At 39.2% G+C, this 21,158-nt stretch overlaps 1 protein-coding gene across 1 annotated transcript in view; it reads right to left on the bottom strand.

Moving 5' to 3' along the window:
* Window positions 1–21,158, bottom strand: part of brinp1 (bone morphogenetic protein/retinoic acid inducible neural-specific 1) — a 126,371-nt gene that overhangs the window by 45,413 nt on the left and 59,800 nt on the right. The window contains exons 3-4 of the mRNA XM_053846978.1: window positions 12,540–12,730; window positions 990–1,159 (exon numbers count right to left, since the gene is read on the bottom strand). Of these exons, the coding sequence (XP_053702953.1) occupies window positions 990–1,159; window positions 12,540–12,730 (361 nt within the window). The remainder of the gene's footprint in view (window positions 1–989; window positions 1,160–12,539; window positions 12,731–21,158) is intronic.

The raw sequence follows: 21,158 nt of genomic DNA, 5'->3' as shown, positions 1-21,158 counted from the left end.
TTTTATTAACCACATTATTCAGCAAAAATATTTAACAGAAACACTCCTAAGTTATGATAAATCCTTCTGTCTATATTTAAGTATGCAATGTAGCACTTTGAATTATATAACTCATATCCAAAAAAACTGTTAAAGGAGAGAATTGAGTTAAACAAAGGCAGAACAGATAAGGCTCGGGAGGAGTCTTCACGGACCGTGATGTTTGCTGATGATGTAGTGATTCGAAGTGAGTGAGACAGGTAGGAGATGCTGCAAGTGTATATATGTGTGAACGACCAGCAGGTGGGAGGAAAATGTGAAAATGCTGGGAGTAAAGACAGTGAAAAGAATTTTTTGGGGGGTCAGTCATACAGAAATCAAAGGAGGCGAAGGATAAAGTGCAGTCGAGGTGGTATGCTCACTTTCACTGTAGGAGTCCCACACAGCTAGATTAAAAAAAAAATGTATTCATTTGTAAATAAATAAAAATATAAATAACAACTTGAAGCAAGAAATCCAAAACAGCAAGGGACATTTTTGCCCTGAGTTACAGACTGAATTAACTACCAGCCTTTCTCATTCATATTTATGGTGAACAAAACAACGACATTTTCGAGGCAAGACGATGATTTCCATTACTTCCTCTTTTAGGTTGGCGACGTGGAAAAAGCACAGCAAATTGTTTCTAACAGAAGTTTCATGAGATTGTTCGGATTTCAATTGCTTTTGCACCGTTGGTTATTTTTCTACAATCTATTTGCTGCTGAGAAATGTGATATCGCAGGGGCTCAGGAAAAAAAAAAAAAATATATATATATATATATATATAAATAAATAAAAACACAATAATTCTGGAAATCATTCGGGCTTGAAATTAACAACAACAAACTTGATGCTGATGCCTAAAATATGATCAAGGGGGGAGAGATGCTTCAGACAAAATCCCAAAATAAACAGACAACTGAAAGGCTCCTCCATCTATCCATCTGAATAATTGGGTGAGCACCAACCTTGATGGCGTTGGTCGAAATTTGGATCTCGTGCAGCTTCTTCATCGTGCCGTCCCGGTCGATGAAGTAGGAGGAGGCCAGCTGATGGAGAGCTTCCACATTTTGAGTGGCATTGGCGAGCTTCCTGTCCAGCCGGTTTTTAGCCAGGTACATCGTCAGCGCTTCCTCTCCTGAGGGAGAACAAATCAGATGCAACAAATTTGACTTCAAAGTCATGTGGAGAATAATATCCGATTTGCACATCATATTGATATTCACTGGTGTACAGTATTTGTTGATTCCAAAACACGTTTTTTTGTTTTCTCAGTGGCACATACATTGTCCCAGCTTGACCCAGTAAGGTTCGCAGTAACTCTTCCAGTGAAACAACAGTAGTTTCTTGAAAGATATTGCTTGAAATTTACAAGTGAATTTTCACACAGGAAGAACATTGGGATATATTGACACCCACACATTCACAGCTGTTGTCCGGGGGTGGAACATGAATAACAGCAGTTCAATTTCAATGGATATAATGTCGCAGAGTGCATCCTAAAATCCTCTCTTTGTATCAGTGCTTACTCTTAAGAGACAAAAATACATTTAAAAATAAAAACTGAATACAACTTGAGCAAATGTTGCCTAAGAAGAATTGTATGACAAAATTAAAATGCCAAATTCTGATACTGAAATGATCTGAAAATGACATGGGTGTTTACACATTTAAATCCAAATTGAAAATGCACAAAAATGTTTTTTAGAATGAGATTAAAAATCAGTTAGAAATCTACTTTTTTCTTTCTTTTTTTGGCTATTTGTCATTACCCTTTTTATCCACTTAACGTATCGGTTGCCAGACTGTAAGGGTAATATAGTTAAGCAACTACCTCTGCACTGCATCTCCTGATAACTAGAAGAAAACCCACCAAAAAATAGACTCCTGGTCTCTGACAGGCAACTGAGCCGTACATCCTGAATCTAATTTTATAGCAAACAATGTTACTAACACTGATCACAAACTTCCCTGCTCTCTTTATATTGCCATTGCTGTTCATGAATCTATCCACCGGGGGGAGCAGCCCACAGTCCAAAGTTCATGACAAACTCCAGTATTGATAATGTAGCTTAGGCACAAAAGAGGAAAATGGAGGCAACGTTGTCGGAGTTGGTGATCTGTGAGGTTATTAAACATATTACATAACTGGAGGACGGAGAATTTCCGCCATTGTTATGTCTTCTTTGAGACTCATTAGAATTTTGTATCAGGTGGCAACACTACCCCGACGATTTCCAGTGCTCCATTTGGTTTGTGTACGTAAGCTTTGCGGAAATGTACAGATATCTGGACGAAAAAAATAAATAAATATGGACAGAAGTCTCCCTCTGTATCTGGAGCCGTATGTAGCGATGAGCATAAATGGGCCTTTAGCCTGTGACCATGTTTACACAGATTTATAGCTATTGAGCTGTCGCTGTGGTTAGTCGAGTCAGAGTGACCCACTGCAACTTGATATTCTCACTGACTTACACAGCCAATAAATTAGACCTCCAACAAGATGTGCGTTTAAGATCAGGGCCGCTATTATGAGGTCAGCATTCAATGAATAAAAAAACAGCTTGTGTGCCAAATATTCAGCATCTATGTCCAAATATTCATAAAATATTAATTAGCGGGGTGAGACGTGGAACTCGGAGCAATGACCTTTAATCATTCATTTAGCTTCAATGAACTTTGAAAGATCGTGGGGGAACATCATAATTGAATTCTAATGAAACCACTAATGGAGCTGTTAAGAAACGCATGTAATCGACGAAAGCAGAAATGAGAATTTGGTGCAGTTATAGACGCCATTCACTTTCTGATTCCCCTTGTTGAAAAGGCGACCATGCTCTCTCCTTTTGCCTTGATTTCTATTCACTCTTAAGCGCGTTATATACAATAGCTGATCAACACTGAGTGGCTTCTCCATGGCTGAATTCATCCTGTCAATCAAAGAGACTTCGGAGTCTTAAATTCACGGTAAGGTTGTGTCGCTCTTGCTCAAGGTTTCTCTCAGTTTCTTATACTGTTTGGACAACCTATGATGCTAGCAGGCTTTTAGCGAGGATTTTGAAGCAGAGCCTCCAAAGCCTCACCCCCAGCCCATTCCCCTCCAGACAAGACATGTCAATGACTGACTTTACTAGTTCTTCTTCTTCTTTTCCTTTCGGCTTCTCCCTCCAAGGGTTGCAACAGTGGATCATCTTCCTCCATCTCACCCTGTCATCTGCTTCCTCTTTCTCTCAAACCTACAAACCTCATGTCCTCCTTCACCACCTCCATAAATCTCCTCTTTGGCCTTCCTCTCCACATTCTGCCTGGCAGTTCCAACCTCAACATCTTCCTACCAACTTGCTTTGTTAAAAAAAAAAAAAAAAGAAGCCGTAAACCTCTATAGGTACAAAAATAAGTTTTCTGTCAAACAAACATCGGACTAGATGCCCTCCTAGCTAAAAGCCTGACTTCTATAGTGTAAAGCAGCATTTATTTTAGGCCTGAAGTGTCGATCAAAATGGTTGAGCAAGATAAGTGCTGAAAGTTGTACCTGTAATACACTAAGCTAATTCGTGTAGATGACACTGTTCAGTCTCAGATTTAAGGAGCAGCCGTTCTCCCCTATGTTTACCACTCACACACGGAAAGAACCTCTTTAGTTAGTTCAGGACCATCTTCTCCCCAGGGCATGTCCTCTCTCAGACAGATGAATGATGTTATCGTCGCTTAACAGGAGCGCTCATACACACACAACAAACTTGTGAGTGAGGAGGCAGCAGTGACTCTCAAAATTAATGTGTTGAAATATTGGTTATATACATTGTTTTTGGATGAAGATTGCAGCATTGTTTATTATTGTTGTTGCTGTTATTATTATTATTATTATAAGTAGTAGTAGTATTAGTATTATTATTATTCATTTATTTTCTTTAAATAATAATAATAATAATAATAATAATAATAATAATAATAATAATAATAATAATTTTGAATATGTTTGATGAGAATCCAGAAAATAATTTCCTAATGTTCAAGGTGTGAAAATCATTCCAAATGTCGCCTTGACATACCTTACTGTGCTGAAAATGTAAAGAACTAAGGCTTAAAAACTAAAAAACTGTACGGAAGCTTTTGTGAATCATAATGCTCCTCCCTATTACAGGTCAATAACACGGTCAAATACATTGTATATCCAAAATTATTTTATTAACACATCTCATGAATAGTCACAGTGGCCAGTCACATCCTCACGCGTCATTGCTTTTGAAGATCACAGTTCAAATTGCCAGCCGGATGGTGCGAGCATGTCACATAAGCTCATACTAGGAGGGCTGCGGACACTTATTCAGCCTGGAGCAATGCATCAGCAATTGGTCATTTAACTTGTGGTGACCGTGACTAGGGGTGGGAAGCAGTCAGGGCCAATGTCTCATGCCTGGTTCGGTACAAGCTCGAAGGGGACAAGGACCTATTCTCTAATGCTGCTGTGCTTTTTCTCCCTCAGGGGTTCACAAAGTTACTTATATACACTTGACTTCCCTGCTGCACAGGAGTGATAGTAGCAGTTAGCGCTTCACTGTTCACTCATTGGTCTTACTGCGCCTTAAGAAGAGGGAAATATCTTTTTGACACAAATGTAAAGAAAGACACATCCAAATCACTTTGAAATATAGACAGCATTTTTAAATATTGGGATCTGCCACTATTTAAAGGATAACAAAGTTTTACTGCTCAGTATCTTTACAGGAATTCCAATACACGTGTCCCTATGCTCCCTGTCAATCAAACTATTCAATGAATGTGTTGTCAAATAACGCACCACAGTACTTCTGCTCTAATCTGCTAACGTACAGGCAGGACAGATATGGGTCGGTGTCATGTTTCAACCAAGATTTCAACACAAAAGGTACTTGATTTCTGAAACAGTTTCCAGCGATGTTCAACCCTTTATCATCAATTTAGACCTCATATACAGTGTTTTGCCAACCAAAAAGGTACAGATACTAGGTTGTAAGATAATAATGATATGCTTACAATCCACTATATTCTATTGATCTTTTTGCAGAAATACCACTGTCCTTGATTTTGTGATATTGCTTTGATATTTTAAGTAGGCTATGTAAATATTTATTAGGTAGATAAATGGATATGCTGCATTATTTGTAAAGTTTTATATGTTTTCATTTTGGAGTTATTTTGTCGAGTAATGGAGTGATTCATTCCTCTGTTTTAGTCTGAAGTTTAACTGAAACTCTAACTGGACTGTTGTCATAACAATAAACTAATTTTAACACACATACAGTAATAGAGTATTCCTGCTTGTTTTAAAGTATTCCGAAACTATTTCAGCACGTCACGGCAAACCTTCATTGCTGTTGCCCAAGAAATTCATTCTCATTCACTTCTCCCTCTGTATAGCGTCATGCTCCCTTATTACTGGACTCTCTGCCGCACTACAGTGCTGTACTGCTATATTTTCAAACAATTGCCGTTTCACCTTGACGTGCAGATATGTTTTCAGAGAGAGAGACGGTACACACAAGTTTTAATATTCACCCAGAATGATGTCGATGGAGGTCAGGGGTGCAAGTGGGGTTTTAAGGTAATGGAATGGCCAGGAGTGCGGCAGTCAGTGTTAATGGTACATATGTGGGTCGTTCTGTGAAGAACACATTCTGCTTCATAACCGTGGCTGTCCTCTGGACAAGGACTAATGGGTTTTCAACCATACAAATGGATTTTAAAATGCATTTCCAGTTGAAATCATTCAAACCACATTAGGCTTTTAAAGTTGCAATCAATAGTTTTTTCCCCGGGATCGGGTAAGGAAAATGGAAAATAGTGATAGGCCAGGAAACAAAATCCTGTTGGTTTTGTTGAGGAAGAACGTGGCATCTACATGTATGTCTTTGTTTCCCCACGATCGCAGGTCCATAATCCATGCTAGACGATCTGCACAACAATAATAATAATGTGCTTTACAATTAAGCATGCATTAAAGAAAAAAAATATTCTCACATATTTTTAGACTTGCATTTTGGTTTAGTTTACTTAGTTCATGGCCCACCCACAACGCAAAGGAAACTCATGACCTAGATGTGAAAATTCCAGTCATTTCACAAGTATTAATAGGAATCTAAAATCTTAACTTGAGAGCAAAAATGTGAGGGTAAATGTTATATGCGGAAAAATGAAAAGTTGTATTCCTTTGCAAAAACAGTTTTTCTCTAGCGAAATAAATACACAATGTTATGTTTAACTAGATTTGTTTCTCAAAAAGTATTATTGCCATCACCAACAGATTAAGGTATCCTGTTTGAGAGTGACTCATTTGTAGTCAATAACAATTTGTCTTACTACTACTACTATTATTATTATTAGTAGTAGGAGTATTAGTTGTAGAAAGACTGTATTTTTGATATATATAGTCACCTTTGTCTTGAGGAAACAACTCAAACAAATCAAATCCTCCAACATTTGATATCTTCTTGTTCCAGTCTTGTGTTAAAAGGTTGTAAATAAAGTTCAATTATCGCTGTCACTTTTATTTTGCTTTTATTTAGTTCCACCTCTCTGAGCTTGATGTGTTGCTACACACCTGGGACTGATCTTGCACAACAGTATTAGAGGTGACTAAACATTGCTATGTATATGCTGTAGTTTGTATGTATTTGACCAACATATATCCACATTTACTGCCAATAATAATAACTGTTATTGTTGTTGTTAGTAGTAGTCGTATTGGTTAAGTCATTATTATTATAATATGTTCAATTATTAATTTGCTTTATTGACTTGTTTGTCAATGATGATCTTGCTGGCAGTTTCAAATACAGCACCACTCCATCCATCATTTCGCTCTCGCTCAGTAAATGAATATGAATGCGAATGATAATCTCAGTGTAAGATTATCGCAAGACAGAAAGAGTCTATCTTTATTCTTCCCCTTACATTGGAAACTGCTGCTTTTATCTCTTGGGCTGGCTCATCTTCCGTTCTACAAGTCTGTATCAAGTGTATATGTGATTTTCATTTCCTTATCTCAGCAATGTGTCACGGACCTAACTGGTGTGAATCGAATCTTTCTTCCAGCCCTCCCTTCAGAGTCCGGTGGACTGTTTAATCCTACATTAAATGAGCAGAATTTCCAGTGCCTACAGCAGGTATATCTCATTAAAGAGCCCTGAGAAAACTCGACCACTGAAATGAATTGATAAAAAAATGCTCAAAAGTATCTCTAAAGGATGGTGTGAGCACCTGAAATAGCAAATCTCCAAATAAATGTAGTTGAATTTTATATGGGGGACTGTAAGCAGGATCTTTTCTGACGCGGTTCTGTCTCTTTGCGATAGCAAGCGTCGCTCTAATCTTTTATTGTTGACAGGAGAACAAATGGAAGTTTCAATCACGATGTGGAGAAAGGCAGCAGCTTCCACAGACATCACTAGACTTAGATAGTCCGTCGGACTGAATCATTTCAAGAAACTATTTCTCTTCTTCTACTGGGAACAAATCAGCCTTCTGCTCTGTGAACGTCTGCTAGCCAAAGGTTGTGCATTTGCATGAGGGACGGAGAGGAAAATGAGTCTTCAGAGAGTCCCACTGGTAAAATATATATTCCACAGCTCGACATCTGCTGTAATGTTCAACAGGTTAAGCCTTGTAAATCATTCAATTTACATGATTCCATTTTGTTCATCTTGTTAGCTCAGACAGCAGAATGTATTTTGAAAATCCGGTCTTCAAGAATGCATAATTCAAATTTCTGAACTGAACGTACATCACATATTCGAAACGTATAAGAAAAATAGAACTGCAAGTGTGGTAGCTCAACTTGGGGGTGTTTTTCACTTTATTAGCACAATTTTCAAAAGGTTGTAACTTAAAAATGATAAGATTTAAAGGCAGACTGACGGTGAGAAATATTTCTGGGCTGAAATTCTAAATGGAACCCACAAACAGTGCATTATTAAAAAGATTAATACTCACATTCTGGTTCATATTACAGGTCCTACTACATGAGGTAAAAGAAGAAAAAAAGGGACTTCTTGAATCCATTTTGGGCCATGCAGAGCTATTTCACTGTAAAGTTTCCTAAGTGAAATAAGCGTGGAAAAGCAGTGCAGTGCGTCACGCCAACTACTTTGCTGAACAATAAACTAAGAGCTGCTGTCTAACCAAAGGATACAGGCTATAAAAGCCCCATCAAATGAACAATAGTGTATCATTGTGTTCAACAGTCTGTTCCTGAGTGTTAACTGCAACACGGAAAAAAAGTTGCGTGAAAACAACAAATCTCCATGGATATCACACCATCCTACTTCCTGTCACACCAGCATCAAGGACTCAACAACTCCTCCCAACGACTGGCTGGGGCTCAATAGAGATTTCCTCCCTTCATACTATTGCAGCTTAGGCAGAATGCAAATCTGCGACACGTCTAATGAGTTTGATCGAGACACCTTCCTCTCACATTATCATGCCACACTCGTTCACTTTTCCCACATCGAGCTTGAAACACACTCCACTGTCGATAGAAAAACAGCTCTTGCTACTAGTTCCAGTAGCTCCGGGCCCCAGCAGAGACGTTCAGGCGATGTCAAACTGTTTTTCAAGAGTTTGCAATTTCTTCCTTTAAACTATGAAAGTTCAACTCTCACTGAAGTAGGAGTCTTTGTCAGGATCACACAAATATACTTCACTTTTTTTTTCTATTATTGTAGTCACCCACACATCAAGTTCACCCAGGGAAGCAATCAGGTCATGAGCTCCACTTCAAAATGGAAGTTTTTTTAAAAGTCGTACATTTACCAGGAAGTCAGCTTAACACCAGTTAAGTCATTCAAAGACAAAAACAGCAGGTTATGATGGTAATTATACCCCCACAGTGAATGCTTTCTGTCAGTCTTGTTCTTTTTTTCCTTTCAAAGGAGGGTGGGCTCCAATAGTTCCACATAGATGATCTATCTTTCTTTTTCTTTTAAATGTATCTATGTATTTCATCATACAGACATTTGCATTTGCATGTGTGAATCCACAGGATCATTCTAAATGTAGTTTCCCACAGAAATATATGAACCCCAGGATTCCTTTGGTCACCGCTTAAGACAACTGGAGAATTCATTAATTCTGGAACGTTTTCATCCATTCTTTGTTCTGGTGACAGTCACTTAAGAAGACGAGCGATTGACCACCTTCTGTCGCTGTCATGGTTCGTGCTTTTACTGTGTCACTTCCTGTGTTCCGGTTCATGTTTTCCTGTTTGCTTTCTCACCACCTCCAGCTTCATGGCAGCGCAGCTGGTTCTCATTCCACTGATTGCCTCTGCAGAGATTTTTACACCTGGAGAACCAGCATGTGCTGCCAGATGATCGTCTTTTGTTCTCATGGTACGTTCTCTCTCTCTCTCTCTCTCTCTCTCTCTCTCTATCTCTCTCTCTCTCTCTCTCTCTCTCTCTCAATTGCTCCGTTCGCTTGTGACCCTGTTTATCTCTCTGTTTTGCTCTGTGTTCATCTCCTCGTTCGTTGCCTCTCTTCTCACTCTATCTAGCTCTCCTATCGCTTGCTCCCTGTCTTTAGCTCCGTGTTAGCTTCCTCGAGTGTTACTCGCTACTTTAGTTCAGCCTGTGTGCTAGTTATTTCCTCGCTTAGAGTGTTTGTTTTCACCTCTACCGAGCGTCTTTAGTTTTGTATTAGCCTGGTGACAGTTATATCCGAGTGTTTCTTAGTTGTCCCCGTTTCCAGGCCTGTATTTCTTACGCCTGCTTTCTGTTTCAGGTTTATCCCCTCTGTTTGGGTTTGTTCTCCATGCTACGCTTCGGGTGCCACAGATTCAACGACAACCCGAAAACAAGATTTAAAAAAAAAAAAAAAAAAAAAAACATTTCAGCTCCGTCCTCCTTTTTTCTCTTAATTAGAGCAACTGGTCGACTTCAAAACTAAAATACTGTTTAATTAGCTGCCAAAAGACACACAAAGTCCTTTCTGGCACTGATATAGCAAACAATGGTGAGCCACAGGTTCAACAAGAGCCAAAAACACTGCAGGATTCCTATTCAAAAGGAGTCAAACTGGAATGCCAAAACAGATTTGCTATTAGTATTATATTTTTTTGCTGAAGTGGGGAAATAAGAAGTGAAGGCACTACAATTTTGCACACATCTATCAAAGGTTCGACAGTGAAAACTCTTAACACACTTGAGTTCAATGTCCGAACTTCAATATGGAGAGCGGATTTAACACAATACAGGAGCAAAGTTGCTAATATATAATTTGGGATGCAATGATATATATATATATTTTTTTTTTTCCAAAACAATACCAAGTACTTTCGCCATTACACATGGTTGCTTTGAGATTTTTTTTCCTCCATATATATGTTATTTGAACAACATTCCTCAGTATGTTTTTGCTTGTGCATGGGTTCCGGTCACAAGTTTCACTGCAGTGAAAACAGAAAATTCTGAAAATTGTCATAAAATCACATTGCTGGTAAATATTTGCTGTAAGTTTACATAAATATGGAAAAAGCCTGGGTTGTAATTTAATAGTGTAAAGGGCTGTTTTTCAAAGCAATTAAATACCTGATAAGCAAAGGTTTGTCTTTGGCAGCAAACCACTTTTTTTGTTTTTTTCCTTTGGTCATTGACATTTGCCAGGGTGGCGCCCAATTCTGATTTCATGGATGACTCGGGTGCATTGGAATGTTGGATGTGAAACTAAACACTTGGATAACTAACCTATGAATTACTCCATCCTCACCTCAAATGAATTTGGTGTCTAGAGTGTAACGTTCCAAAGTTAGGACTGTGGTGAGCTTCCTTTATTTACTCCACTCTATCGAGGTCACACTCTCCGAGTCTCGTGAATTCCTGGGTGGGTCGTATGAGTGCTTAGACTTCTTTTTACAGTTGTAGTTACAATAGAAGAAAAGCGTTCAGAGAGTGCATCTGTTTACTTGCAGAACAATGCTGCGTTCAAGTGGCCAGGACTCTAGCAATTGTCTTTAGTGACCCTAAAACAGGGCGATATGGACCTCACATTTTCGAATCACAACACGCAATGGAGGTCATTGTATTGGTCAGAGTGAATGCTGTATTTTCTGGAGGGCACGGGTTGGCAAAACTGGCTCGAACACAACACACAGCAACACCACCAGGGAACTTTTATTTGTCTCCAAAAAGTCTGGATATTTGTTCATTTTTGTCACAGAAAAAGAGACAAATAGACGAACAGAAAACAAACATCTAAAGCATAACCACCTTGGCAGAGGGGACTGCTGTATGAAAGTGCACCACATGTCTGGTAGAAAAGTACTCTGATCCACTGTGGCCCACAGGCCTTGAGTTGACATTTGCCTGCCTTAGATTAGTGAACGAATCCATGACACTGTATTGAAGGGTTGGTGTGTTTCACTGTTTCATGACCCCTCATCACTACCTAAGATTATTGCCGGTAAAACCCCATAAGCTCTGGGATCATTGCTGCGAACAGGTTGTGGGTAGTGATGGTTGAATGAGGCTTCATGAAACAGTATCATCATTTTGAGCGCTGAGTAAATGGCACACTTGGTTTAAAAATGAAGTGAGATTTTACTGAAATAATTGTTAAAGGCCAAAGATTACAGAAAATGGAGTGTCAGCAAGTGGGCTCTGAGAGTTAGGACGCCTCAACAGCCCAACACTCATTGTCTGGTTCCGTCAGATGCTTCAATTTCTATTTAATACAGTTTTACAGCAATGGTGTTTGAGGACAAAATTAATTTCAATTTAATTCAAATACAAATAACAAATAACTTATATGGAAGAAAAGATCTTGGTAAAAATAATGTACTATGCAGTAAATATCAATTTTTTTTGTGTTTAATTATGTCGTGATGCCTCGTGCACACTGAGATGACATTTGCTGTCTTGTGTTTCACAGTTCGCAACACAAAGGTCATGGATAAAAGAACAAGGTCATCATTGGCAGATGTCAAAATTGGTTTCCATATATGGTGATCGGAAGGTCAAAACAGCCATCTTGGAATTGGTGAAAGAAGTTACGTAGACAGAAGACACTCAACACTTCATTCACCACAAAAATGAAAAGCGCTTAGATGCCACAACACATTTTTTAAATTATGAATCAATTAACGTACCTTTAAGTTCATGTGATTTGGTTCAAAAAAGCTGTTTGTAGAATCATTAGAATTATGACAGAAAAACAGTGCAGTAGTGAGGCATAAACAAAGTGTGCGCTGATCAAAGATTCCAGGGAGAAGCCATTTATATTTAGAGTTGGGCACCAGGGATTCTTCAATGTTATTTTTAGAAATGTATTCCAAAGAGCCAGACTTCTGCAGCACTCCTTTGTTTTCTCTCTGCCCCCTTTTTTTTTTTTTTTTTTTTTGCAAAATGTGTATTACATTTAATCGGAGTTGTGAGATGGAGCAATTCCTGGCTTTTAGCATCTGGTGGCGGAAAACTGCTGAGCATTAAAAAAAGAAGTTAATCAAGCGTGAAATCGCGGAAATGTAGCTGGTGAACCCAACTTACCCCCCAGAGTGGCTGAGATGAGAATGTGCGTTCCATATTTCTTAATGATGGTGTGGATGAACTGCTGAGTCGTCGGTCTGCGGCCCAGCTGGCGTACGCTGCGCTGGAACTCTGGCATCAGCGGCACCGGGTTCCGGATCAGATCTCTCCGCTCGATCGCCGTGTTCCTCACCTTCCAACGTGCAAATTCCCTGAAATTCACACCATAAATCACAGCTCAGTGCAAAATAAGAACCAAAGATTTCCCTTTTTTCAGTGGCAGAATCGCCCAGATTCAGAGGTAAAATCAGCTAACCCAGAATATATTCATGGATTTTGAGGAACATGTATCTGCTCAGGCTTCCATGGAAATGAAGAGCAGTTTGACAGCAAAGCATATCCTCTCTACAACTACATGCTGCAATTTGACGGCTACAGGTGGAGGCGGAGCAGGTGTGAATACCAACTAATGAATTTACTGAGCTATTAGCGAAGCAAACAACGGAAGCACAGAGTAAATGACTGCAGAGTGTGACTCTAAAATGAAAGCTGTTATACTGATGCTTCTTCGCGTCTATACAGTTTAAACTAAAATGTCCGATGAATGTCCTGATAACAGATTTTCGTGTGACAGTTAAAAAAAAACAGAAGTGCGATGGCGAAGAATAGCTCCGTAGATCTTTAATAGGTTTTTGGACGAAGGAGTTGCTTGTAACGTGATGTGAAGTTATGGCTCCTGTTCCACAAGTTAGACAAAGTTTTGAAAAGGGTGATCTTGAAACTGAGATGGATTTGTTTTCAGAATAGATGTTCATCAACTGCCAGTGGGTGCTGTGCCAGCCCGTCTTCACCTGATCATCCAGCTATCTACAGAGTTAGTAACTATAAAATACATGGGCTGCCTTGCCGCCTGCTGTTTAGTTTTTCCCGAGCTTGTCTGGATATTTCCAGGACAAACACAGGACTAAACACAGCGCCGTGCTCTCGGCAGTCTCTCTCAGCAGGAGCATACTTCACTGTTGTGAGTAGGAAACGCAGCGACAACAACCCAAGCGGTTCTTAATACGGTGTCAAGTGTTGGTGGAGTGGCTAGGTTCCGATATTCATTCAATACTGTGACCACTCCGAGAGGCCATCATGTAAAACGAAAAAAGAAAAATCAATTTGGGCGCAAACATATTACAAACAAAGAGGAAATTATTTCAATGCATTTTGATTTTATATTGTGTCATTCTCAGTATAAGTCGTAAATACTGGATGAACTTGTTGTGTTCGATATCTTGGCAACAGAACTGTGTGTGCAAAGTGTCGCTACATTAAACAACAGCATTATTTTTTAACTATTCTGAGGTGACAAGAAATATAGTCTCTTTTGATATTACACTTCAACATTATTATCGGTTAAGGGGGAAGATAAACAGACACAGAGTAAAATAAAAAAATCGACCGCATAAACTCTGACAAAGGGCCAGATGTGGCCCCTGGGCCACACTTTGTGTGCCTCTATGTTAAAACGCTATACATTATACTGTGATAAGAGCCAATGTAATTTTTTGTGCCTTGATAACAGATCCCAGTGGAGTGTCTTTTCATGAAATACTCCATGAAGTTCGTGTTTGATATACGTAATTGCTCTCCATTCTTCTGATCAGGTTCTTCTCAGGCCCAAAAGGGAAAGTCAGCTTTGTTGATCTGATCCAATAAAGAGATACTGTCTTTGAACGCAGAAGTGCATTGTGGGTCATTTGGAACTTCAAAATATTTAAATGAAATGATTTTCATTTCCAAAAGAGTTAAGAGAGAATAGGGTTGGGGAGATTTATTGGGCCGGACAAAAGCAAAACAAAGATCCGGTCAGTGGTCAAAGGTCAGTTTTGCATAATGTGCCGACATGTAGGGATTGTATGTCAATGAGCAACAGGGGAAGCCAGTCGAAAAAAGTCAGGGAAGCCCTGTGACTTCTCATGAAAGGCACCCTGATGATGAGTGTGGGATGATGGAATCACGACGGGGAGCCTAAGTCATGCTCTTCTATTGCCGCCTCTTGGGACCTAAGTGAACCAAAAAAAACAGGAGTCAATGGACATAAAAGTTATTTTTTGACCTAGCTAGAAATATCCAATAGATCTCACATATAGTATGATGTCTGTGAATTTGAAATATACATTTTACTGCCGCAAGAGCACTGCATTTCGACAAGCATTAAAAGTTACTTCAGGTTTCGTGTGATATGTAGTAGCGAACTGCAATGCAGGCTCTCGCTTGATAGTCGATTGAGTGAGAGCCTGCAGGGTCACAGTAAATATTTTACTATGTCATATGGATTTGTTTTGGATTTGAAGTCCAAATAATGATGTATATTTCAAGAAAATAAATTACACAACAAACAGTGGAAACTCACATGAATATTTATCATTCAAATTGAGGTACAGCATACACCTTTAATTTTTTTTTTGTTTGTTTGTAGTCCAAATAATTATGTATTTTTCAAGAAAATAAATCATAAATTACACAACAAACAGTGGAAACACACATGAATATGTATCATTTAAATACGCCTTTCATTTTTTCCCTGAGCTTTGGTGCCATGGATCAACCAGAAGGGGCGGAGACTCAGGCTCCCTATGAAGTGCACAATGTGGTGACTGATTTGCTCATAGGGAAGATGTTAGGTCAATTTTTGGAAACCATTCAGACAGCAGGGCGTTGAAGCCGTTCATGGAGAGACATGTGAAGAAAAGATCCTGATCAAAGTAACCAAAGCAGGATCATATATCAAATTAAAAAATCTGTGTTGTCAGTTTTCCACTGCAGACGGGCTGCTGCCGCGTAACAGTTATCCAGATCTTTGGATGATTATTTACGTCTGTGCCAACTGAGACATGCATCAAACAAACATTAGCAAAGACGCAGAGCAGAGCCATCTCTTGCTGGGAAGGTTACAGAAAGAAAATGCTTGGCGGATTAGAAACAGCCAGGTTTTCTTTCGCTGTTTGAAATGCAAAGCGAGGCACAGTTATGGAGTCTGCAGCCGAGGCTTTGCATATTTATCAACTGAAAGTCAGGTAATTTTGCCTTCTTGCATAAATCCTGTATCACTGTGAGAAGCACATGATTGAGATAAGATAACGCAAGATGTAAAGTGACCATGCTCTCGTCTTGATTTAATTTGAGTCAGTCTCTAGAACACAAAAACACTTGTAATTGGATTTCGTCTCCACATATGTCTGCGTGACTCAGTTCATATTCAAACACTATTGACCATGCGCATATAGAAATGTAGATGATATGAATGAAATTCAAGATTAATGCTTGGGATTTATTCCAACACATACGCGGCACCATGCATTGCCAGTCATGTTCAGTTGAGGTGCTTTCAGAACGGTACGGAGGGCTGTGCACAGCATGCCTGTTCACATCTTTCAATTGAACCAAAACACTTTTTTTTTCTCATCTATTTCCAGAACCGAATTCATTCTGGGTACAATCTCAAGTAAAATCTCGAGGTTGTGTTCCATGCTGCGTCCTGCACATTTTTGCAATTTTGCTAACCACAGGATCTGGCACCCACCAGTTGATGCACAATTTTCAAAGGAGTCAGGGCAAGTGGCAGTAATGACTCCAGTTGATATATTTTTGGGAAGCAGCTGCTGACATACTGGTGCTGCCGGACATACTTTGGCACACAATTTCATCAAATTGTGTAAAAATGTTCAGATATTGCAGCCCCTTTATATATCTATATTGTAAATGGCCAATGGGTTGAGGTGCAATGAAGAATAAGAAGAAAAGAAAGAAGAATGCAATGGAATAAAATGAGTGAAATGTTTCTGTGAAAGAAAGGTTAATTTTTTTCTTTTAATATATCGCACAAATTATATGGACATTGTCCAAAAATTGGCTAAGACCCTCTATAGAAGTAGATTATTGTAAAAGAAGTACGGCAATGCATATTGGAAAAAATGTGTGAAATGATTGTTTTCGCATTTATTTTTAAGTTCCCAAGAATGAAAATATTTTGGTTTGTCAGGTTCGACTCAAACGTTGAAGGCAGTGATTATGACTAAATAAAGAAGAAGTCAGATAGAGCACACACTCTTTTGAAGAGAGGTGCACCTCTTTTTTCCCCTCGCGAACCTGTGGGAGTTTCTCATAAAGATTCAGGATATGTAAGACCCTTCAAATTGATTGGTACTTTCACCTTGAGTCTCCAATAGAGCACGGTCTGCTTTTGTGGTGCTTCACAAGGCTGTATTTTCATCGCCTGCCTCAGCGCTCTTTTCCTATTTATTGCTCGAAAATGAAAACACCCTCGCATCTGCAAGCCGTGACATCGGGGTCGACAGGAAGATCACTCGGCCACGTCAGGCAATATCAGTAGAAGCCTCAAAACAGGTTGACGTTCCCTTCACTTAGACAAGACATCTTCAATTTCTCGATCAACACTGTGCCATCCAGCAAACCATGCTGGTACAGAATCAAAGTCGGATTCATTACAAGTCACCGTCGTATAGAATTATTGTTATTATTAAACTGGCTCATCATAATTTACACGAAAGCTGAAAGAACTTTATTTTTGCTGTATTATTTTCCGACCACAAATTGAAGGCTGGTCAATGAAAAAAAAAAATGCCGACATTAAAATGCATGAATTCAGGTTAACCACTTTTAAATGAAGATCGAAGTGGAATTGACTGGAAAAATAGCTAAACATTTGGATATAATGAGCTTAAACAATGTTACATTAGATACTATTCCGTGAATAATTCTTATATCATAGAAATTGTAAAAGAGTACAGTGAAAAATTTCTATTTCTGCTCGCTATTTCCATTTTTCCCATTTTTTTCCGAGCACTACTTGTGCATTCTAGAATCTGAACACATAACAAAACAGGGAATTATTAAATCACTATTTCCACCCACTTGTCTGTCACTGCTGGCACGTCGTTCCTCTGCCACTCTGGGTCGGTGGTGGGCAATTCTATTTCCGCAGCGGCTACATTATGTACTGTGACTGTTGTGAGGGACTGTCAAGCCCAAAGAAAAGAGCTGACAAGAAAAAAATGATATGATGGGAAGATAAATGAAAAAAAGTAAGGATATTATGTGTATTTATAAAATGTTACACATAATATATGCCAAAATGCTTGAGTTTTACTTTAATTTTCCCTTTAAATATTGTCTTCATGTCAAAATCGATTCTCAATTCCAATGTATTTTGGGGGGATCAACAGGGCTGGCTAGTGATTCGCCTTGCAGCAAGGAGGTTGCGGGTTCGATTCACTGGTCGGACCAGAGGCCTTTCTGCATGGAGTTTGCATGTTGCCCTCATTTGCACGCGGGTTTTCTCCGGTTTCCTCCCACAGTCCAAAGACTCGTCTTCAAATTTCAAAACATCATCGTCAAATGAAAAGACAAAAAGAATTAAAATATACTACAAGGACGTTATATTTCTGTTGTGCAAAATATAATTGTCAGAAACATCCACAATATTCCCCCGCCTGAATACAGTCTAAGGGCCAAATGTGGCCCCCAGGTCTGCACCAGGTTATTACGTAGGTATAATAGCTTGATCTAGGTGTAGAACTCTATATTTTCAAGGCAAAAATGACATTATCTGCAAAAATATTTATTGGCTTTTGAATTGCATATCCGCCTACTCCATGGCAGCTCGGTTACATACAATCAATGGATATAAGAGACAATTTCACGGACGCCAGTTTTATGAGGTTTTGTTTTCAAATGGAGCAATGCTACTTCAGTTTCCATCCACATTCTTTTTTTTTTTTTTTTTTTTTATACGCAAGTCATGATTCAGTGTAAGAAGCAGTCTTGGAATGGCTCCCTCTCTGCTACCAGCCCTCACCTAATTTCCTGTAAACCCACCGCACGGTCCTGCCACTGCCAATTATTGTGGGAAAGTTTATACGGCAGCCATATGTGCTCCGGCCCTCCGCTGCCCCAGATTAGGCATAGCGGCAGATGGAATCGGAGACATGATTCAGTGCTTTACCTCGCTGCTCCAGGACCAGTTTAATGACCTATCAAAGGAAGTTAAGAGGAGATAAATGGCACTGCTGCATAGACAGAAAAATGGGAACATGGGTGATTACTGCTTTATGGTGCTCAAGTAACTCATGAGGGAGAAAGGATACAGTCAGTCTGTGACCCTCGGATTTTACTAGATCTGGACACGAGGATCCAGCCATAACTAGTTTGATCATAAAACACGCACTTGTGGACTAATGTTTTCGTTGGGATTTGAATGCTTCGCTTCTTATGCATGGATGTGATCCGCTAATATACAATCGTCTCCAAGAGCGATGGCTCTGTGGAATATATTTACGAAGGCTCTGCTGCAGACATTTAACACCACAAGGATGTTTGAATTCATCATGTCCGATGTTCAGTCCCAGCACAGTTTACTCAACTAAACAGAGAAGATGGGTGGAGAGGTAATACATTATCGTCATCAAACAGCCCCATTGGCTTATCTGGCTGCGTGAAAAATGAGAAGGACAGACTACCAGCTCGGACCATTTGTTTTCAGTAATATTTCCCTGTGCTCGTAGCAAAACCTCCGCACGTCATAGACGCTTTCAGTATAAAAATGCAAATCCACATTTTTTTCACAAGGAAAACTGGAGATTTTGACTTATTTCAGTGATGTGATTGCATGTTGTGTTTTTGGTTTTTCTTTAGCTGAGTCAGTTCGCTGAATTAAAAGGGAACATCCGTGCATCCAGACAAGCCTCACCAATGCAAATGTCTTCATAGCCATACAATATTTTTGGGGTTATTGTTGCACACAAACAGGAAGACAAACAGACAAAGAGGACAACACATTATCAAAAGTAAAAAATTTAATCATACTCATGAATGTGCCGGTTTATAGTTGCTGTGATTATGTTCTCCTCCTGCTTCCTCACGATGGGCTTGAGCTTCTCTTCAGAACAGTATATCACATCACCTGACTCGGTACCGGTCACTTGCTGCCTTCTCTTGGCTAATGCTTGTTTATGGATTTGCCCTGGTGTTACTGGCATTGTGAGTATTGTTTGGAAGCGTATCCTTCAGATCACATTTTAGTTTTGTGTCACTTAGAGCATCCATCACACTTCACCAAGTTGTCATCAAGTAGTCATTTTGGATTTGCCTTTTGATTGATTTGATTTGATTTGTTATTTTTAACAATTTATAAGCTTGAACTCGGATGGTTTTTATCAATAGTCCCTGAACACAACACTATTATATCTAGACAAAAAAGTGTCCAGATAAAATAAAAAAAAGAACAATATTGACGATTTTGCCTCTTGTTGTGATAATAATGACCAATAACCAGATAAATTACCAAGAAAGCTCTTGAGTGACATCTTCAAAGCATCAGCAGGAATAACTGAAACAGTGTAAACTTCAGATTTCTGGGACAAGTGTCTGCCACAATATGAATTTATTACTCATTAAATTGTTGATCAGGCACTGTAACGACAGACTCCATGCATCAGTGCTAATTCAAACACATTAGCATCAGCATAAAAGGGAAAAGCTGCATAATAACTCTATCGTCCATTATAACTCCCTTTAAATGGTTGATATCAAACTTAGCAATTTAAAACAGTTTTAATAATTCATTCATGCATTCAATAATGATCTTCTGGAGAATGGCAGAATTGAAATAACCATGCATTTAAATGTCCATCATGTTTCAACAGTGAGAACATCTGTCTGTTCTGATCTGAAGGTCTGTGCGCCTGAGATGTCCAACTATGAATATTGACTCTAGGGACTTTGGTTTTATTCTGTTGTAGCAACAATTTAAGCATATAGTGGTCTGTACAAGGTGACCCCACCCCTTGCCCCGCGTTGCTGGGTTAAGCAATGTATAACTGAAAAGTAGGTAAACAGGCTGATGCACGAAGCTCCCTCTCACACAATTTACAAAGGCTGGATCAACAAACAGGGGAGGTGTTGGAGACACAGCATCACAAATAGCATGTTTTGCATGACTGGTTTGTAGAGACACCATCGGCACAAAGGTCCGAATAGCTGAAAGGGGAGTATTGAACATGAAAACAATGGGAAACACACAAACACAAAAACAGAAATTGAAGCTGTGATAGCTCGCCACCTGCATGATAGTGACAGGCCGCTCTCTCATACATTCTAAGATGGATCATTGTCTCTATGATGTCATAGCGCGGCCACTCAAACATCTGACTATCACCATGAAAGTCGTCACTTCACAGCAACAACAACTGCAAAGTAACTTTTTGTTTTTTTAAATCGCAGGAGAAAAGATAGAACAGCAAAATTTGGGGGGCAAAACCCAAAATAAAAAATTCTGTTTCTAACATGAGACAAAAGTTTATTTGTGTTTCAGCCCTTTATTTCAGCACCTCTATCCCCTGTTTGATCACCCACCCTTCTGACTCTCCAAAAATGAAGTTTGACCACAATAATGAACCAGTACATTGAGTACCAGTAAACTGTAAATTCTTGCCGCTAATGTCCTCATCAACAATGAGCAAAGAGCAAAGCACACTTCCTAGTCGAACACGAGCAAAGGTTATGATTGATGAATATGATTTATCATTTATTCATTTCCTCCGGGGCTACCACCGTCCCGCTCTCTGGACAGTG

The sequence above is a fragment of the Synchiropus splendidus genome, chromosome 1 (assembly GCF_027744825.2).
Source record: "Synchiropus splendidus isolate RoL2022-P1 chromosome 1, RoL_Sspl_1.0, whole genome shotgun sequence".
Lineage (NCBI taxonomy): Eukaryota > Metazoa > Chordata > Actinopteri > Syngnathiformes > Callionymidae > Synchiropus > Synchiropus splendidus.
This window is presented reverse-complemented; position numbering and strand designations above follow the sequence as displayed.